The sequence below is a fragment of the Ranitomeya variabilis genome, chromosome 2, assembly GCF_051348905.1.
Source record: "Ranitomeya variabilis isolate aRanVar5 chromosome 2, aRanVar5.hap1, whole genome shotgun sequence".
In the NCBI taxonomy this organism is placed as follows: Eukaryota; Metazoa; Chordata; class Amphibia; order Anura; family Dendrobatidae; genus Ranitomeya; species Ranitomeya variabilis.
Window position 1 is genome coordinate 173,674,300 of NC_135233.1, and position 16,523 is coordinate 173,690,822.

The following is a 16,523-nucleotide window of genomic DNA, read 5'->3' on the forward strand; positions in this document are numbered from 1 at the left end:
GTTTTGTCATTTCCTGTTACTGGAAGCTCTTTTGGACTGAAATTGCCACTCCTGTGTCATGAGTTGACACAGGAGTCTTAAAGTAATTTCAGGATGGGTTTTTGAAAGGGTTTTTCAGCTGACCATGAAGTCCTCTTTTGTATCCTTCCTCTATCTAGTAAGTGGACCTCGCTTTGCTAAATCTACCTTCATACTGTGTATGTCTTTTCCTCTGAACTCACCGTCAATATACGTGGGGGCTACTATCATCTTTGGGAATTTCTCTAGAGGTAAGCCAGACCTGTTCCTTCCTCTTCTAGGCGTAGATAGTTCTCCAGCTGGCGCATGGCATCTAGGCAGCCGTAGGAATGCTTCCTGGCTACTGTTAGTTGTGTGGTAGATTTAGGTCACTGTCAGCTTGAGTTTCCATCACCCGAGAGCTAGTCTGTTATTTTTGTGTTTCTGATGTTCCCATGCCATTGGGGAATCATGACAGTATGACCGGCCAACAAAGTGTTAATTGTTTGGGCTGAAGCTGGAGAAAAAGAAGTGTTGAAGGAAATTTTTTTTTTTTTTCCTTCCCTCTGAGTTTTGCTGCCTAGCCCTTAATTGCTGTCTAGCTGCTTCTTACCTCCTCTTAACCCTTGAATGGCTCTGACCTTAGCTGTTTAACATGGATGTCCAGAGTTTGGCTGCAGGTTTAAATAATCTTGCTACGAAGGTTCAGAATTTACAAGATTATGTTATACGTACTCCTATTTCTGAACCTAAGATTCCTACACCAGAGGTATTTTCCGGAGATAGATCTCGGTTTCTAAATTTCAAATGTAATTGTAAATTATTCCTTTCTCTCAGACCTCACTCCTCTGGAGATCCTGTTCAGCAGGTTAAGATTGTGATTTCCTTGCTGCGAGGTGACCCTCAAAATTGGGCATTTTCATTGACACCAGGGGATCCTGCGTTGCTCAATGTGGATGCGTTTTTTCTGGCTTTAGGGTTGCTGTATGAGGAACCTAATTTGGAGATTCAAGCTGAAAAAGCTTTAATAGCCCTGTCTCAAGGGCAAGATGAAGCTGAGATATACTGCCAAAAATTTCGTAAATGTTCTGTGCTTACTCAGTGGAATGAGTGTGCCCTAGCGGCAAATTTCAGAGAGGGCCTTTCTGATGCCGTTAAGGATGTCATGGTGGGGTTTCCTACGCCCACAGGTCTGAATGAGTCCATGACAATGGCGATTCAGATTGATCGGCGTTTGCGGGAGCGCAAACCCGTGCACCATTTGGGGGTATCTTCTGAAGGGACGCCAGAGAAAATGCAATGTGACAGAATTCTGTCAAGAAGCGAGCGGCAGAATTATAGGCGCAAAAATGGCTTGTGCTTCTACTGTGGTGATTCCGCGCACGTTATATCAGCATGCTCTAAACGTACTAGGAAGGTTGACAAGTCTGTTTCTATCGGCACTTTACAGTCTAAATTTCTTCTGTCTGTAACTCTGATTTGTTCATTATCAGTTATTACCGTGGATGCCTATGTGGACTCTGGCGCTGCTCTGAGTCTCATGGATTGGTCCTTCGCCAGGCGCTGTGGGTTTGATTTGGAGCCTCTGGAAGTCCCGATACCTCTGAAGGGTATTGATTCTACACCTCTGGCTTGTAATAGACCATCAGGAGATGATTCGCTTCCTCGTGTTGTATAATTTACATGATGTTTTAGTGCTTGGATTACCATGGTTACAATCTCATAACCCAGTACTGGACTGGAAAACTATAACTGTGTTAAGCTGGGGATGTCGGGGGGCTCATGGGGACATACCTTTGGTTCCTATCTCGTCATCTATTCCCTCTGAGATTCCTGCATTTTTGTCGGATTTTGGGGATATTTTTGAAGAGCCTAAGATTGGTTCTCTCCCTCCCCACAGAGAGTGTGATTGCGCCATAGATCTGATTCCAGGCAGTAAATTTCCAAAGGGTCGTTTGTTTAACCTATCTGTACCTGAGCATGCTGCCATGCGAGAATATGTTAAGGAGTCCCTGGAAAAGGGACATATTCATCCTTCTTCATCACCTTTAGGAGCTGGGTTTTTCTTTGTCTCTAAAAAGGATGGCTCGCTGAGGCCTTGTATTGATTATCGACTCCTGAATAAAATTACTGTCAAATATCAGTATCCGTTGCCGCTGCTTACTGATTTGTTTGCTCGCATAAGGGGGGCTAAGTGGTTCTCCAAGATTGATCTCCGTGGGGCGTATAATTTGGTGCGAATTAAGCAAGGGGATGAGTGGAAAACCGCATTTAATACGCCTGAGGGCCACTTTGAGTATTTAGTGATGCCTTTCGGCCTTTCTAATGCGCCTTCAGTTTTTCAGTCCTTTATGCATGATATTTTCCGTGAATATCTGGATAAATTTATGATTGTGTATTTGGACGATATTTTGATTTTTTCTGAGGACTGGGAGTCTCATGTTCAGCAGGTCAGGAGGGTTTTTCAGGTCTTGCGGGAGAATTCTCTGTGTGTAAAGGGTTCTAAGTGTGTTTTTGGGGTTCAAAAGATTTCCTTTTTGGGGTACATTTTTTCCCCTTCTTCTGTTGAGATGGACCCTGTCAAGGTTCGGGCTATTTGTGACTGGACGCAGCCTACTTCTCTAAAGGGTCTTCAGAAGTTCTTGGGCTTTGCTAATTTTTATCGTCGATTTATAACAGGTTTTTCTGGTGTTGCTAAGCCTCTTACGGATTTGACTAAGAAGGGTGCTGATGTTGCCAATTGGTCCTCTGCTGCTGTGGAGGCCTTTCGGGAACTTAAGCGCCGCTTTTCGTCTGCCCCTGTGTTGCGCCAGCCCGATGTCTCTCTCCCCTTTCAGGTTGAGGTCGATGCTTCCGAGATCGGAGCGGGGGCGGTTTTGTCGCAGAAAAGTTCAGATTGCTCAGTGATGAGACCTTGTGCGTTCTTTTCTCGAAAATTTTCTGCCGCCGAAAGAAATTATGATGTCGGTAATCGGGAGCTTTTGGCCATGAAGTGGGCATTTGAGGAGTGGCGTCATTGGCTTGAGGGTGCTAGACATCAGGTGGTGGTTTTGACTGATCACAAGAATCTGATTTATCTTGAGTCTGCCAGGCGCCTGAATCCTAGACAGGCGCGCTGGTCGTTGTTTTTCTCTCGGTTTAATTTTGTTGTCTCATATCTACCAGGTTCTAAAAATGTGAAGGCGGATGCCCTTTCTAGGAGTTTTGAGCCTGATTCCCCTGGTGATTCGGAACCTACAGGTATCCTTAAGGATGGGGTGATATTATCCGCTATTTCCCCAGATCTGCGACGTGCTTTGCAAGAGTTTCAGGCGGATAGACCTGATCGCTGTCCACCTGGTAGACTGTTTGTTCCTGATGATTGGACCAGTAGAGTCATCTCGGAGGTTCATTCTTCTACGCTGGCGGGTCATCCTGGAATTTTTGGTACCAGGGATTTGGTGGCTAGATCCTTCTGGTGGCCATCTCTGTCTCGTGATGTGCGTGTTTTTGTGCAGTCTTGTGATGTGTGTGCTCGGGCCAAGCCTTGTTGTTCTAGGGCTAGCGGGTTGTTGTTGCCCTTGCCTGTTCCGAAGAGGCCTTGGACGCACATCTCGATGGTCTTTATTTCTGATCTTCCTGTCTCTCAGAGGATGTCTGTTATCTGGGTGGTGTGTGACCGTTTTTCTAAGATGGTTCATTTGGTGCCATTGCCGAAGTTGCCTTCCTCGTCTGAGTTGGTTCCTTTGTTTTTTCAAAATGTGGTTCGCTTGCATGGTATTCCTGAAAATATCGTCTCTGATAGGGGTACCCAGTTTGTTACTAGATTTTGGCGGGCATTCTGTGCCAGGTTGGGCATTGATTTGTCTTTTTCGTCTGCTTTCCATCCTCAGACTAATGGCCAGACGGAGCGAACTAATCAAACTTTGGAGACGTATTTGAGGTGTTTTGTGTCTGCGGATCAGGATGATTGGGTTGCTTTTTTGCCGTTGGCGGAGTTTGCTCTTAATAATCGGGCCAGTTCTGCCACTTTGGTTTCCCCTTTCTTTTGCAATTCGGGGTTTCATCCCCGTTTTTCTTCTGGTCAGGTGGAGTCTTCGGATTGTCCTGGAGTAGATGCTGTGGTGGATCGGTTGTATCGGATTTGGGAACAAGTGGTGGACAATTTGAATTTGTCCCAGGAGAGGACTCAGCGGTTTGCTAACCGCCAGCGTCGGGTTGGTCCTCGCCTTCGTGTTGGGGACTTGGTGTGGTTGTCTTCCCGTTTTGTCCCAATGAGGGTTTCTTCTCCTAAATTTAAGCCTCGGTTCATCGGTCCCTATAGGATTTTGGAGATTATTAACCCTGTTTCCTTTCGTTTGGACCTTCCGGCATCTTTCGCTATCCATAATGTGTTCCATCGGTCGTTGTTGCGGAGATACAAGGTGCCGGTGGTTCCTTCTGCTAGGCCTCCTGCTCCTGTGCTGGTTGAGGGTGAATTGGAGTACGTTATAGAGAAGATCTTGGACTCCCGTATTTCCAGGTGGAAACTCCAGTACCTGGTTAAGTGGAAGGGCTATGGTCAGGAAGATAATTCTTGGGTAACTGCCTCTGATGTTCATGCCTCGGATTTGGTTCGTGCCTTTCATAGGGCTCATCCAGGTCGCCCTGGCGGTTCTTGTGAGGGTTCGGTGCCCCCTCCTTAAGGGGGGGGGTACTGTTGTGATCCGCTTTTTGGCTCCCCTGGTGGTGGCTGGTGGTACTGGAGCCTTGTGTGTGCTTTTCTGCCTCAGCTCACCTGCTTCCATCAGTTTTGGGAGTTCCCTATTTAGCCTTGCTCTCCAGTCACTTCCTTGCCGGTCATCATTGTAACCTGAGTCTTTCAGTTGCATGTTCCTGCTACTAGTCTGCTGATCAGCTAAGTGGACTTTTGTCCTTATTGTTTTGTTTTTCTTGTCCAGTTTACAGTTTTGTCATTTCCTGTTACTGGAAGCTCTTGTGGACTGAAATTGCCACTCCTGTGTCATGAGTTGACACAGGAGTCTTAAAGTAATTTCAGGATGGGTTTTTGAAAGGGTTTTTCAGCTGACCGTGAAGTCCTCTTTTGTATCCTTCCTCTATCTAGTAAGTGGACCTCGCTTTGCTAAATCTACCTTCATACTGTGTATGTCTTTTCCTCTGAACTCACCATCAATATACGTGGGGGCTACTATCATCTTTGGGAATTTCTCTAGAGGTAAGCCAGGCCTGTTCCTTCCTCTTCTAGGCGTAGATAGTTCTCCGGCTGGCGCATGGCATCTAGGCAGCCGTAGGAATGCTTCCTGGCTACTGTTAGTTGTGTGGTAGATTTAGGTCACGGTCAGCTTGAGTTTCCATCACCCGAGAGCTAGTCTGTTATTTTTGTGTTTCTGATGTTCCCATGCCATTGGGGAATCATGACAGCTCTCCTGCTTGATGGCATTCCAGAGCTCCTGCGCTGTGTGGCTTCGATTTCCCAAAGAAATTAATTTCAAGATGGCCTGTTGACGTTTGGCCACGGCTGTGCTCATGTCGGTCGTAACAGGTAAGCGTTCACGGGTCCATGTGGAGGTGGACTGTGACGGCTCCTGCAGCGATGATTCTGAGGAACTTGTGTATGAGGAGGAGTCAATGCGTACAGACTGGATTCCTGCAATCCTTGGAGTGGGCAGGACACGTCCTGCGCCACTCGCACGATCTGTACCTGGCTCAACAACATTAACCCAATGGGCAGTGAGGGAAAGGTATCGCCCCTGTCCATGGTGACTGGTCCACGCATCGGTGGTGAGGTGGACCTTGCTACTGACAGCGTTCAGTAGCACGTGTTTTATGTGTCCCTCCACATGCTTGTGCAGGGCAGGGATGGCTTGCCTGCTGAAATAAAAGCGGCTGGGCACATTGTACTGTGGGACTGCCAATGCCATCAAGTCACGGAAGCTGTCAGTCTCCACCAGCCTGAATGAGAGCATTTCAAAGGACAGTAGTTTTGCAATGCCAGCATTCAGAGCCTGTGCTCGGGGGTGGTTTGCCGAGAATGGGCGCCTTTTCTCCCATGCCTGTACTACCGATGGCTGTAGACTGGGCTTGGAGTGTGAGGATGACTGGGAACGTGGTGCTGTGGGTGGAATTACAGTGGGTCTCTGGACAACAGTGCTAGAGGTTCTTCCATGGCGATCCTGGGAGGAAGCCGAACCAGCTGTGTGTGAGCTGGAGGAAGAGGCAACACGAGCTGAAGAGGTGGTAGCTGCCGCCGTTGGTTGGCCTAGGTCTTCAGTGTGTTTTTGTAACTCTACCGCGTGCCTAGTCCGCACATGTTTCCACATATTTGAGGTATTGAGGTTGCTGACATTTCTCCCTCTTTTGACTTTCTGATGACACACCTTGCATTTGACAAAGCAAATGTAATCTGCAACTGTGTCAAAAAAGGACCAGGCACTGCAAGTCTTGGGAGCGCCCTTTTTGGCTTTTGGAAGAGGCATGCTCCTAACGGGTGCCGAAGTGGAGGCTACAGGCTCTGCAGTCTTCCCCCTCCCTCTCCCTCTTTGGCCCGTTCGGGGAATCTCTTCCTCAGAGCTGCTCCCACCACCTTCCTGTTCCTCACGCCACGATGGGTCAAGGACCTCATCATCTACACTACCCTCTGCCACAACTGCTCCTCCTGGGTAGTCTCGGCAGCACAGCACGCACCAGAAAGTGGCACCTGAGTGTCATCATCAGATGCGTACTGCGGTGTGGTGGCCGGAGGCACTGGCCCACCCGCCTCTTCAGAGTCAGAGAGACAAAGCTGTTGGGTATCACTGCACACTGCCTCTTCTTCCATTTCTCCAATGCTGCTTGGCTGGCCCCCTGTTTCCAAGCCAAGAGATTCAGAGAACAGAAGTAGAGATGGCTCCTGTCCTGGGCTCTCTGGCTGCCTGGGCAATTTGACAGGTGGTGAAGAGACAGATGGGTGCTCTCCAGTGCTCTGTGCCTGAGAGGATGTGGCGCTAATTGAAGTCGATGCGTTAGCTGCCATCCATCCGACAACGGCTTCAATTTGGTCTTCACGCAGCAGCGGTGTACGGCGCTCTCCTACAAAGCTGTGCATGAAGGACTGTTCCCTGCTGAAACTGGGTGATGATGAGTCACCTGTGCCCGCAGCAGGCACAGAATCCCCACGTCCTCTCCCTGCTCTGCGCCCACGCCCAAGTGCCTTACTCCCTGCCCTCTTCATCTTGGTTGACTGATAAAGATAAGCAGAAAAGTACTAAGGGCTTAGTGTGCTTATTCCTGAACAGCTCCTAACAGGTATAAGAAACACTAATTTTCTAAAGTGTGGACTAGAATTTAATATGAGCTAATGTGGCCTACACAACTGTAAAGTGGTGTGTTTGGTGAACTTTATTTTTTTATTTTTTTGGGGGGGCAGAACTGACTACAGAGTGAGCTGCACTCACACGGAGACCGTGCAGACAGCTGTAAACGGCGCTGCAAGGCCCAAAAAACCTCATCTAGGTTATCCTATGTAGTGTTTTTCCACAATTTAGCTGGATACGGGTGGAAAGCCACTAATAGGAAATATTTGAAAAAATGTGCAGCAGGCTGCACTATTAGCCAAAAAGGACAATGTATTTTACGGTATGAGGCAGTGACGCACCCTGAGCTGAATACAACCGGCTGTGGCTGCACACAGACTACAGAGCGAGCTGCACTCACACGGAGACCGTGCAGACAGCCGTAAACGGCGCTGCAAGGCCCAAAAAACCTCCTCTAGGTTATCCTATGTAGTGTTTTTCCACAATTTAGCTGGATACGGGTGGAAAGCCACTAATAGGAAATATTTGAAAAAATGTGCAGCAGGCTGCACTATTAGCAAAAAAGGGCAATGTATTTTACGGTATGAGGCAGTGACGCACCCTGAGCTGAATACAACCGGCTGTGGCTGCACACAGACTACAGAGCGAGCTGCACTCACACGGAGACCGTGCAGACAGCCGTAAACGGCGCTGCAAGGCCCAAAAAACCTCCTCTAGGTTATCCTATGTAGTGTTTTTCCACAATTTAGCTGGATACGGGTGGAAAGCCACTAATAGGAAATATTTGAAAAAACAGTGCAGCAGGCTGCACTAATAGCAAAAAAGGACAATGGATAGAACAGTATGAGGCAGTGAAGCACCCTGAGCTGAATACAACCGGCTGTGGCTGCACACAGACTACAGAGTGAGCTGCACTCACACAGAGACCTGTGAAAACAGCGCTGCAAGGCAAAAGCAAGGTTCTCACACAGCGGTTGCTAAATTAGCCTGGGTAAAGCACAATGAAGCAAATCGCTATCTCAACTGGCCCTCAGTCAGAACACAGCGTCCTGTCACTAACTGAATTCACAGCAGAGTGAGCCCGAAATGGCGGCAGCCATTTTTATAGTGCATCATGACATCATTTCAGCAGCCAATCACAGCCTTGCCAGTAGTTACATGCCCACCATGCAGAACAGGATGTGCCCACATTTCTAATCCGTCCTCATTGGCTGAATTCGTGCACTTTGAATTCTGGAAACTTCCGATTCCGGTATCCGATATGCGGTAAATATCGGAACTCGGTATCGGAATTCCGATACCGCAAATATCGGCCGATACCCGATACTTGCGGTATCGGAATGCTCAACACTAGTAGTGACCTCAGCTAAAGTTGTCTTCATTAGATCAAGAAGTGTATGTAGCACTATGTATCTAGGTATAATTGGCTTCTTTAACCATATGTTACTAGAATTCTAAAACATGTAATTCTTTCTCTTCTGTATTTTTCAGCAAAAAGAAAATATAGGAGTCAATCAGCTTATACACATTCCTCATTAAATCAAATACATGGTGTGTCAAGCCTCACTGGATCAAATATGGAAAAATGTCATAATACTTCTACAGACAAATATAAAGACGTCAAGAGATTATCTTCAAGCCATCATTGCTTAAATTCTGCTCGCTCCCATTATCCTCCCACTGGTATTTCTCCTACGTCAGCAGCAATCAATATTCATGAGCACACAAGAGGATTTCATCAGTCCAGCCAAACATTATCTACCAATTCTACATTGAGCCTTCTGTTTGGAAAGAAAGGATTTTCAAGTGCATTAGTTTTGTCTGGCCTTTCAGCTGCTGATGGAGATAACACAGCAGACACACTGTCCTCAGGTAGTGTCAATTTAGTGGTATGCTCACGTTCTAAAGTGGCAGATCAATCGACAGAGGTGAGTTAAAGGCATCATAGAATCAAAATTGATCATTTCTTAACTTTTAAAAATTGTTAGATTTAATTACCCTGTTCATATGTTTCATCAGTTTTACATAATAAGCACCGTACACCTTTAGGCAAACAGACACCACCAGAGAAGCAGATAGGTCTATCTTGTTATTTTGTCATAAGCCTAACATCATGTTTGTCTTTGGAATTATTCAATGTTCTGTTTTCCCACTGGATAAAATCTTACTCAAATATGTAAATTGATAGAAATTTGAAAAAATATATATATATTGTGCCTTGGATCTATTTCGGGTCTGAAATTAAAGAAAGTTTCTCTAAATGGGAAAAATATAGTTAAGTAGAAAGTCCCTATAGTTACCAAGGCGGACTAAAATTTCAGATTTCGGCAGCATTCTCACAAGCCATAATGTTAGACACCTATTATTTAAAAGAGAGCAGTCTGCTTAGTGATGAAATTGCACTTAAAAGAGGCTTAAGGGTATGCGCACACATTGCGGATTTATCCCTGCGGATCCGCAGCAGTTTTCCATGTGGTGTACAGTACCATGTAAACGTATGGAAAACCAAATCCGCAGTGCACATGCTGTAGAATATTCCGCACAGAAACGCTGCAGGTTATTTTCTGCAGCATGTCAATTCTTTGTGCAGATTCCACAGCGTTTTACACCAGCTCCTCAATAGGAATCCGCAGGTGTAAAAAACGCAGGTGAATTCCACAGTAAATTCGCGATAAATCTGCAGAAAACCCGCAGGTAAAACCCTGGGCATTTTACCTGCAGATTTTTCAGAATCCGCACGGAAAAATCCACAATGGAATCCTCAACATGTGCACATACCCTTATGGTTTGCATCATACTAGCTAACAGCTTATTGATCAGCCATATGAGATCATAAAGCAAAACCAAATAAAAAATGTAAACAAAAAAAATGAGCCGGGGTATAAGTTGGTATGCAACATATAGGAGCATGTTCACACTGGCCATTAAACAGACAAAACCTAAGGGGTCTGTCATCGGCGACGGCTACGTCTAGCCACGTCAGGGCTTTTTTGTGGATTTTTTTTTTTTTTTTTTTGGGGGGGGGGGTACTCTGAAAACGGGCAGTGTAATTATCTGCTGGCCACTCTCTCTCTGTATACAGGCCGTGTAATTCTCTGCACTTTTTCTTGTGAAAACAATGAGGATCACATCAAATAGGGGATGTGGCCATGTTGCAGATTGTAGTGGTGAAGTCTCGTAGCAGCTCTGGGCCTAACTGGTTTGACACATATTCCTTTCCTGGCGAATGTGCTAAATATGGTGCGGAGGTTTCCTAAAAAGTGCACAGATATATCAGTGCTGCTGCTGAAAGTGCGAAAGTGCGGGCTGTCTGGGCGTGCTTTTGGCTTTCTCACTTGCCTCACTTTCTCACTTTCTCTCCTGTACCACCACGTTTACCTCTTCCTCTATTTGGACCTATGCCTTGTGGTTCTAGATAGCTAGTTTTAGTTTTGCTAAATCTATATTGCTTTAAGTCAGTTCCATAAAAATTTTTTAAAAAACACTGAAAAAAAAGAAATGAAAAGAAAAATATATACACTGCTCAAAAAAATAAAGGGAACGCTAAAATCCTTTGAAGAAAAGAGAAATAAACCAAAGCATCCGTGATGCATTAGTTGAACTTCGGGAGCACGGTCCCGCTGTGTCCAAATGTGTATAGTCCAAAAAAAGATGAATGTCCAGCTCCACTGAATAGGTGAAGATAACATTTCTTTATTCACAAACTTATAGCATAGAGGATAGAAACTTCAACACAAACCATGTGGGTGTGAATCTCAACATGTTTCTGGAGACTAAGCTCCCTTAATCATGACATCATGATGCTGAAGTTTGTATCCTCTATGCTGCAAGGTTGTGAATAAAGAAATTTTATCTTCACAGATTCGGAGCTGGAGCTGGAGCTGGACATTCTTCTTTTTTTTGAACACTAAAATCCCACATCCTAGATATCACTGAATGAAATATTCCAGTTGTAAATCTTTATTCATTACATAGTGGAATGTGTTGAGAATAATAAAACCTAAAAATTATCAATGTAAATCACAACTAATATCCCACGGAGGTCTGGAGTTGGAATGATGCTCAAAATCAAAGTGGAAAATGAAGTTTCAGGCTGATCCAACTTCAGTGGAAATGCCTCAAGACAAGGAAATGATGCTCAGTAAAGTGTGTGGCCTCAACGTGCCTGTATGACCTCCCTACAATGCCTGGGCATGTTCCTGATGAGGCGGCGGATGGTCTCCTGGAGGATCTCCTCCCATACCTGGACTAAAGCATCCGCTAACTCCTGGACAGTCTGTGGTGCAACATGACGTTGGTGGATAGTGCAAGACATGATGTCCCAGATATGTTCAATTGGATTCAGGTCTGGGGAACGGGCGGGTCAGTCCATAGCTTCTTGCAGGAACTGCTGACACACATAAGGTCTGGCACTGTCCTGCATTAGGAGGAACCCAGGGCCAACTGCACCAGCATATGGTCTCACAAGGGGTCTGAGGATCTCATCTCGGTAACTATCGGCAGTCAGGCTACCTCTGGCAAGTACACAAAAGGCTGTGCGGCCCTCCAAAGAAATGCCACCTCACACCATTACTGACCCACTGCCAAACCGGTCATGCTGAAGGATGTTGCAGGTAGCAGATCGCTCTCCACGGCGTCTCCAGACTCTGTCACGTCTGTCACATGTGCTCAGTGTGAACCTACTTTCATCTGTGAAGAGCACAGGACGCCAGTGGTGAATTTGCCAATCCTGGTGTCCTGTGGCAAATGTCAAGTATCCTGCACGGTGTTGGGCTGTGAGCACAACCGCCATCTGTGGACATCGGGCACTCAGACCATCCTCATGGAGTAGTTTTCTAACCATTTGTGCAGACACATGCACATTTGTAGCCTGCTGGAGGTCATTTTGCAGGACTCTTGCAGTGCTTCTCCTGTTCCTCCTTGCACAAAGGCTGAGGTAGTGGTCCTGCTGCTGGGTTGTTGACCTTCTACGGCCCCCTCCACGTCTCCTGGTGTACTGGCCTATATCCTGGTAGCGTCTCCAGCCTCTGGACACTACGCTGACAGACACAGCAAACCTTCTTGCCACAGCTCGCATTTATGTGCCATCCTGGATGAGTTGCACTACCTAAGCAACTTGTGTGGGTTGTAGACTCCGTCTGATGCCACCACAAGTGTGAAAGCACAACCAACATTCAAAAGTGACCAAAACATCAGCCAGAAAGCATTGGTACTGAGATGTGGTCTGTGGTCCCCACTTGCAGAACCACTCCTTTATTGAGTGTGTCTTGATAATTGCTAATAATTTCCATCTGTTGTCTATTGCATTTCCACAACAGCATGTGAAATTGATTGTCAAACAGTGTTGCTTCCTAAGTGGACAGTTTGATTTCACAGAAGTTTGATTTACTTGGAGTTATATTCTTATGATTCACTCTGGCTTTCACTTCAACAGAAAGAGTATTTTGCAATTTCAAAAATCTTCATCAGGCCTGTTTTGTGGTGATTAACCCCCATACACAAAATTATCTACAAGTACTTCAGCATTGGGGTCAGATCCAGATCCCCCTCCACACACTTAATGACAGTTGCGTTACATAGTCGATATCTATCTAACTGCAGCAACAGGACTGGAACTTCAATTACTGGATTTAAATGGCACTGGCAATCTCTGGCAGCAGTGTTTATCAGTGGGTGCATGAATCCAAACAACCCTGAGGATAGGGGAAAAAAGGGAACAACGCCGCGCGCGATCTAAGTGCAGTAGAAACTAGGTATAAATTGCATGCTTCTATAATTGCACTCACCTAGTCAAAGGCGAAAATGAAGCATTGAAAGGGGATCCAACAGGAATCCAAGGAAAATGGTCTGCAGCTCGACCGACTTGGCACATGGAAAAGGCCCTCAGATATCTATGGTAAAACAGCAGATAGCAAGGAAATTCCCAGTATGCAGCCGGCGCTCCCGTATAGAGATTCTCATAGATGTTATATATAAATATCTGCTTTATTGAGGTAATACAAAATTACAGGACAACGCGTTTCGACTCTTGCACCCTGGAGTCTTTATCAGTACAATGCGGCTTTAAGTCTCCTCATCTTGGCATGCTTAGCATGCCAATCTCCGCAAGGATAAATGATACTTCTTGGATATCGGTCGGACTCCTCTCACACAGCCAAACCAGATCTCCATTTTGCACTGATGAGGGGCAGTACCCCGAAACACAGTGTCTGCAAATTGAGATTCTGGTTTGGCTATTATCCTAAGTCATGTGACAAGGCCCGTTAAAGGTTTGACATTGACTTGTAGGATTGCTACCTTCCAATAGGTGGCACTAGAGTTCTAGTGTCTTCCTCTCTGAAAAGACAATTTGTATAATTAGCATATTTCCCAGAGGAGCATTGCGGCTATAAGTCTCCTCATCTCGGCATGCTTAGCATGTCAATCTCCACAAGGAGAAACAATACTTCTTGGATATAGAGCAAAAATAGAAACAGAAAGAGAAAAAAAAAACATTTTAAATAAAATTATGACAAAGTCTCGGTGTACAGAAAAATGATTATATAGTTGAATTTAAAGGATATAGAGGGTAGCCCCTCGGGTAGGGTGCCATCTTGGCGAATAAGATCTATAGCTTGTGCCATAACATATGGTAGTATAAATCCTAGGGGGGAGAAAGAGGAAAAAACTGGTTAACACATTCTTTATTATAACAAGTGGGAGAGGATGCTTGAGATGGGTGATATCCATTGCATAGGTATATGGTAGAATAAAAGAGTAGATGAAATATAGAGGAATATGATGCTAGGCAAAATATGAAAGAATGGCAAAAATGAAGAATGGAGAAATAAAAAATGATAAGAAATTGTATGAAATAATGAATAAAAAATGAATTAAATTTGAAACACGGAGTGGAATAGGAAACCAGGAAAAGGAGAAGAAGCAAATGAGAAAAAAATAGGTTAAGAGCAATGAAAGAAGAGAAAAAATAGAAGAAAAGGAAAATGAAGGGAAAGCATAAGAGAAAAAGGGAAAAGAAGATGATTAAATGAGAGGAATGGAAATAAGTAAAAGAAAAGGAAATGTTACCTGGTACATCAGGGTGATGGCGTCTGGCATGCAGAAGTATTGGGACGCCTCCTACTCAGAGAACATACATTCTAACCACGGCCATTTCCACCCCACATTTCTCCTTGTCGCACAGCGTCATGGCATCTGCACACACAGCGCTTTAACGTTCCCGGAAATGCCTCACTCCTATCCTGCAACCACTGCATATAAAGGCACCTTGCACCACATTGATACAACAGCGCTATACTCCCGCATGCCAGACGCCATCCTCCTGATGTACCAGGTAACCTTTTACACTATTTCTCCCCTTTCCATACAGCATTTACGTAGGTGCTTAATATTAACCATATGTTAAATTCTCTCCTTTATGACTAGTACCTGTTCTTTTCTTACACTATTGAATTATCTATTGGTGTTCTAGGTTGCAAACCTGTGAGACACTGTACCCTACAGGTAACAACTAGGGTTGAGCGACTTTCATTTTTTAAAGATCGAGTCGGGTTTTGTGAAACCCGACTTTGTCCAGAGTCGAGTCGAGTGCAGTCGGCCGATTATCGCTAAAAGTCGGGGATCGACCGAAACACGAAACCCAATGCAAGTCAATGGGGAAGCATAGTCGGCAGTGAGTGGAGGCCAGAAAAACACCTACAGTGCCCATTTTAATGCCAAAAACATCCATTCTTGTTTCTGAAGCTTGTCAATCTTAATTAACTTTATAATAATAGTTGTTCAATGGAACTTGGGGGTCATTTGGCAAATTTGTGGGGGGTAGGGCTGGTTCAAGGTTTTAGTGGGCCCAGGAATCGTGGACTATGTCACGGCGGTGGAGCAGGGAGAGGTAAGTATTTCAACGTTGCAAGTGCTGTGATCCTGAGGAAGCAGGGGGGCACACTTGTTCGCATTGGCACTGGCACAGGGCTCCTCAAAGTACAGCGGTGTGTTTGCACGGCGGGGGCACCTCCCACCAGCAGCGACACTTTTGCGTACTCTGAGGGGCCCTGTGCCAGTGACGTCGCCAACAAGTATGCCCCCCCCACCTGATGAAGGAACCTGCACTTTCATCTGCACCTTCCTCTTTGTCCCTGTGTAAGGTGGTATAACATGCGGGAAGGGGAACCTTACTTTCAGCAGGGTCAGATTCTGGCTGTGTAGAGCGCAAGGGGAATGTAGTGGTCTAGGTCAATGTACCAGCAGACTCATCTAGCAGTGGCTGAGCAATGGGCAGGATGAGGAGGAAACAGATATAGGGCCAAAGAATAAAGTAGGCTACATGCAGTTCAAAATTGGTAACAGGACTAAACAGGCGGCATTGCTTTGTTCAGTGGAGTAGCAAACCCAGGAGCAGCAGACACTGTTTTAAGGGCCCAAACACACTAATAGGCCAAATGCAGTTTAATATCTGATACTTTAGGCCAAAAGCCTAAGACTGAAGCTCAGCTTTATTCAGTTGAGGGCAAACACCAGGGAGGGGCAGACACCGTTAGTAGGCCCTAACCACCAATTTTTAAAAACACAGCACTTAATGAGAGCCAGAAGGTTGAAGCTCAGCTTTATTCAGTTGAGGACAAACACCAGGCAGGGGCAGACACTGTTAGTAGGCCGTAACCAAAGTTGAAGGCCAAATGCAGTTTAATATCTGATACTATAGGCCGAAAGCCAGAAGGTGGAAGCTCAGCTTTATTCAGTTGAGGGCAAACACCAGGGAGGGGCAGACACCGTTAGTAGGCCCTAACCACCAATTTTTAAAAACACAGCACTTAATGAGAGCCAGAAGGTTGAAGCTCAGCTTTATTCAGTTGAGGACAAACACCAGGCAGGGGCAGACACCGTTAGTAGGCCCTAACCACCAATTTTTAAAAACACAGCACTTAATGAGAGCCAGAAGGTTGAAGCTCAGCTTTATTCAGTTGAGGACAAACACCAGGGAGGGGCAGACACCGTTAGTAGGCCGTAACCAAAGTTGAAGGCCAAATGCAGTTTAATAACTGATACTATAGGCCGAAAGCCAAAAGGTGGAAGCTCAGCTTTATTCAGTTGAGGGCAAACACCAGGGAGGGGCAGACACCATTAGTAGGCCCTAACCACCAATTTTTAAAAACACAGCACTTAATGAGAGCCAGAAGGTTGAAGCTCAGCTTTATTCAGTTGAGGACAAACACCAGGGAGGGGCAGACACCATTAGTAGGCCCTAACCACCAATTTTTA

The 16,523-nt window shown here is 45.6% G+C and overlaps 1 protein-coding gene across 2 annotated transcripts in view; it reads left to right on the top strand.

The window, feature by feature from the left end:
* LOC143804781 (pecanex-like protein 2) overlaps positions 1 to 16,523 on the top strand; it is a 1,087,275-nt gene that overhangs the window by 1,061,078 nt on the left and 9,674 nt on the right. For both annotated transcript variants that reach the window (XM_077283212.1, XM_077283213.1), the window contains one exon: positions 8,760 to 9,196. In XM_077283212.1, the coding sequence (XP_077139327.1) occupies positions 8,760 to 9,196 (437 nt within the window). The remainder of the gene's footprint in view (positions 1 to 8,759; positions 9,197 to 16,523) is intronic.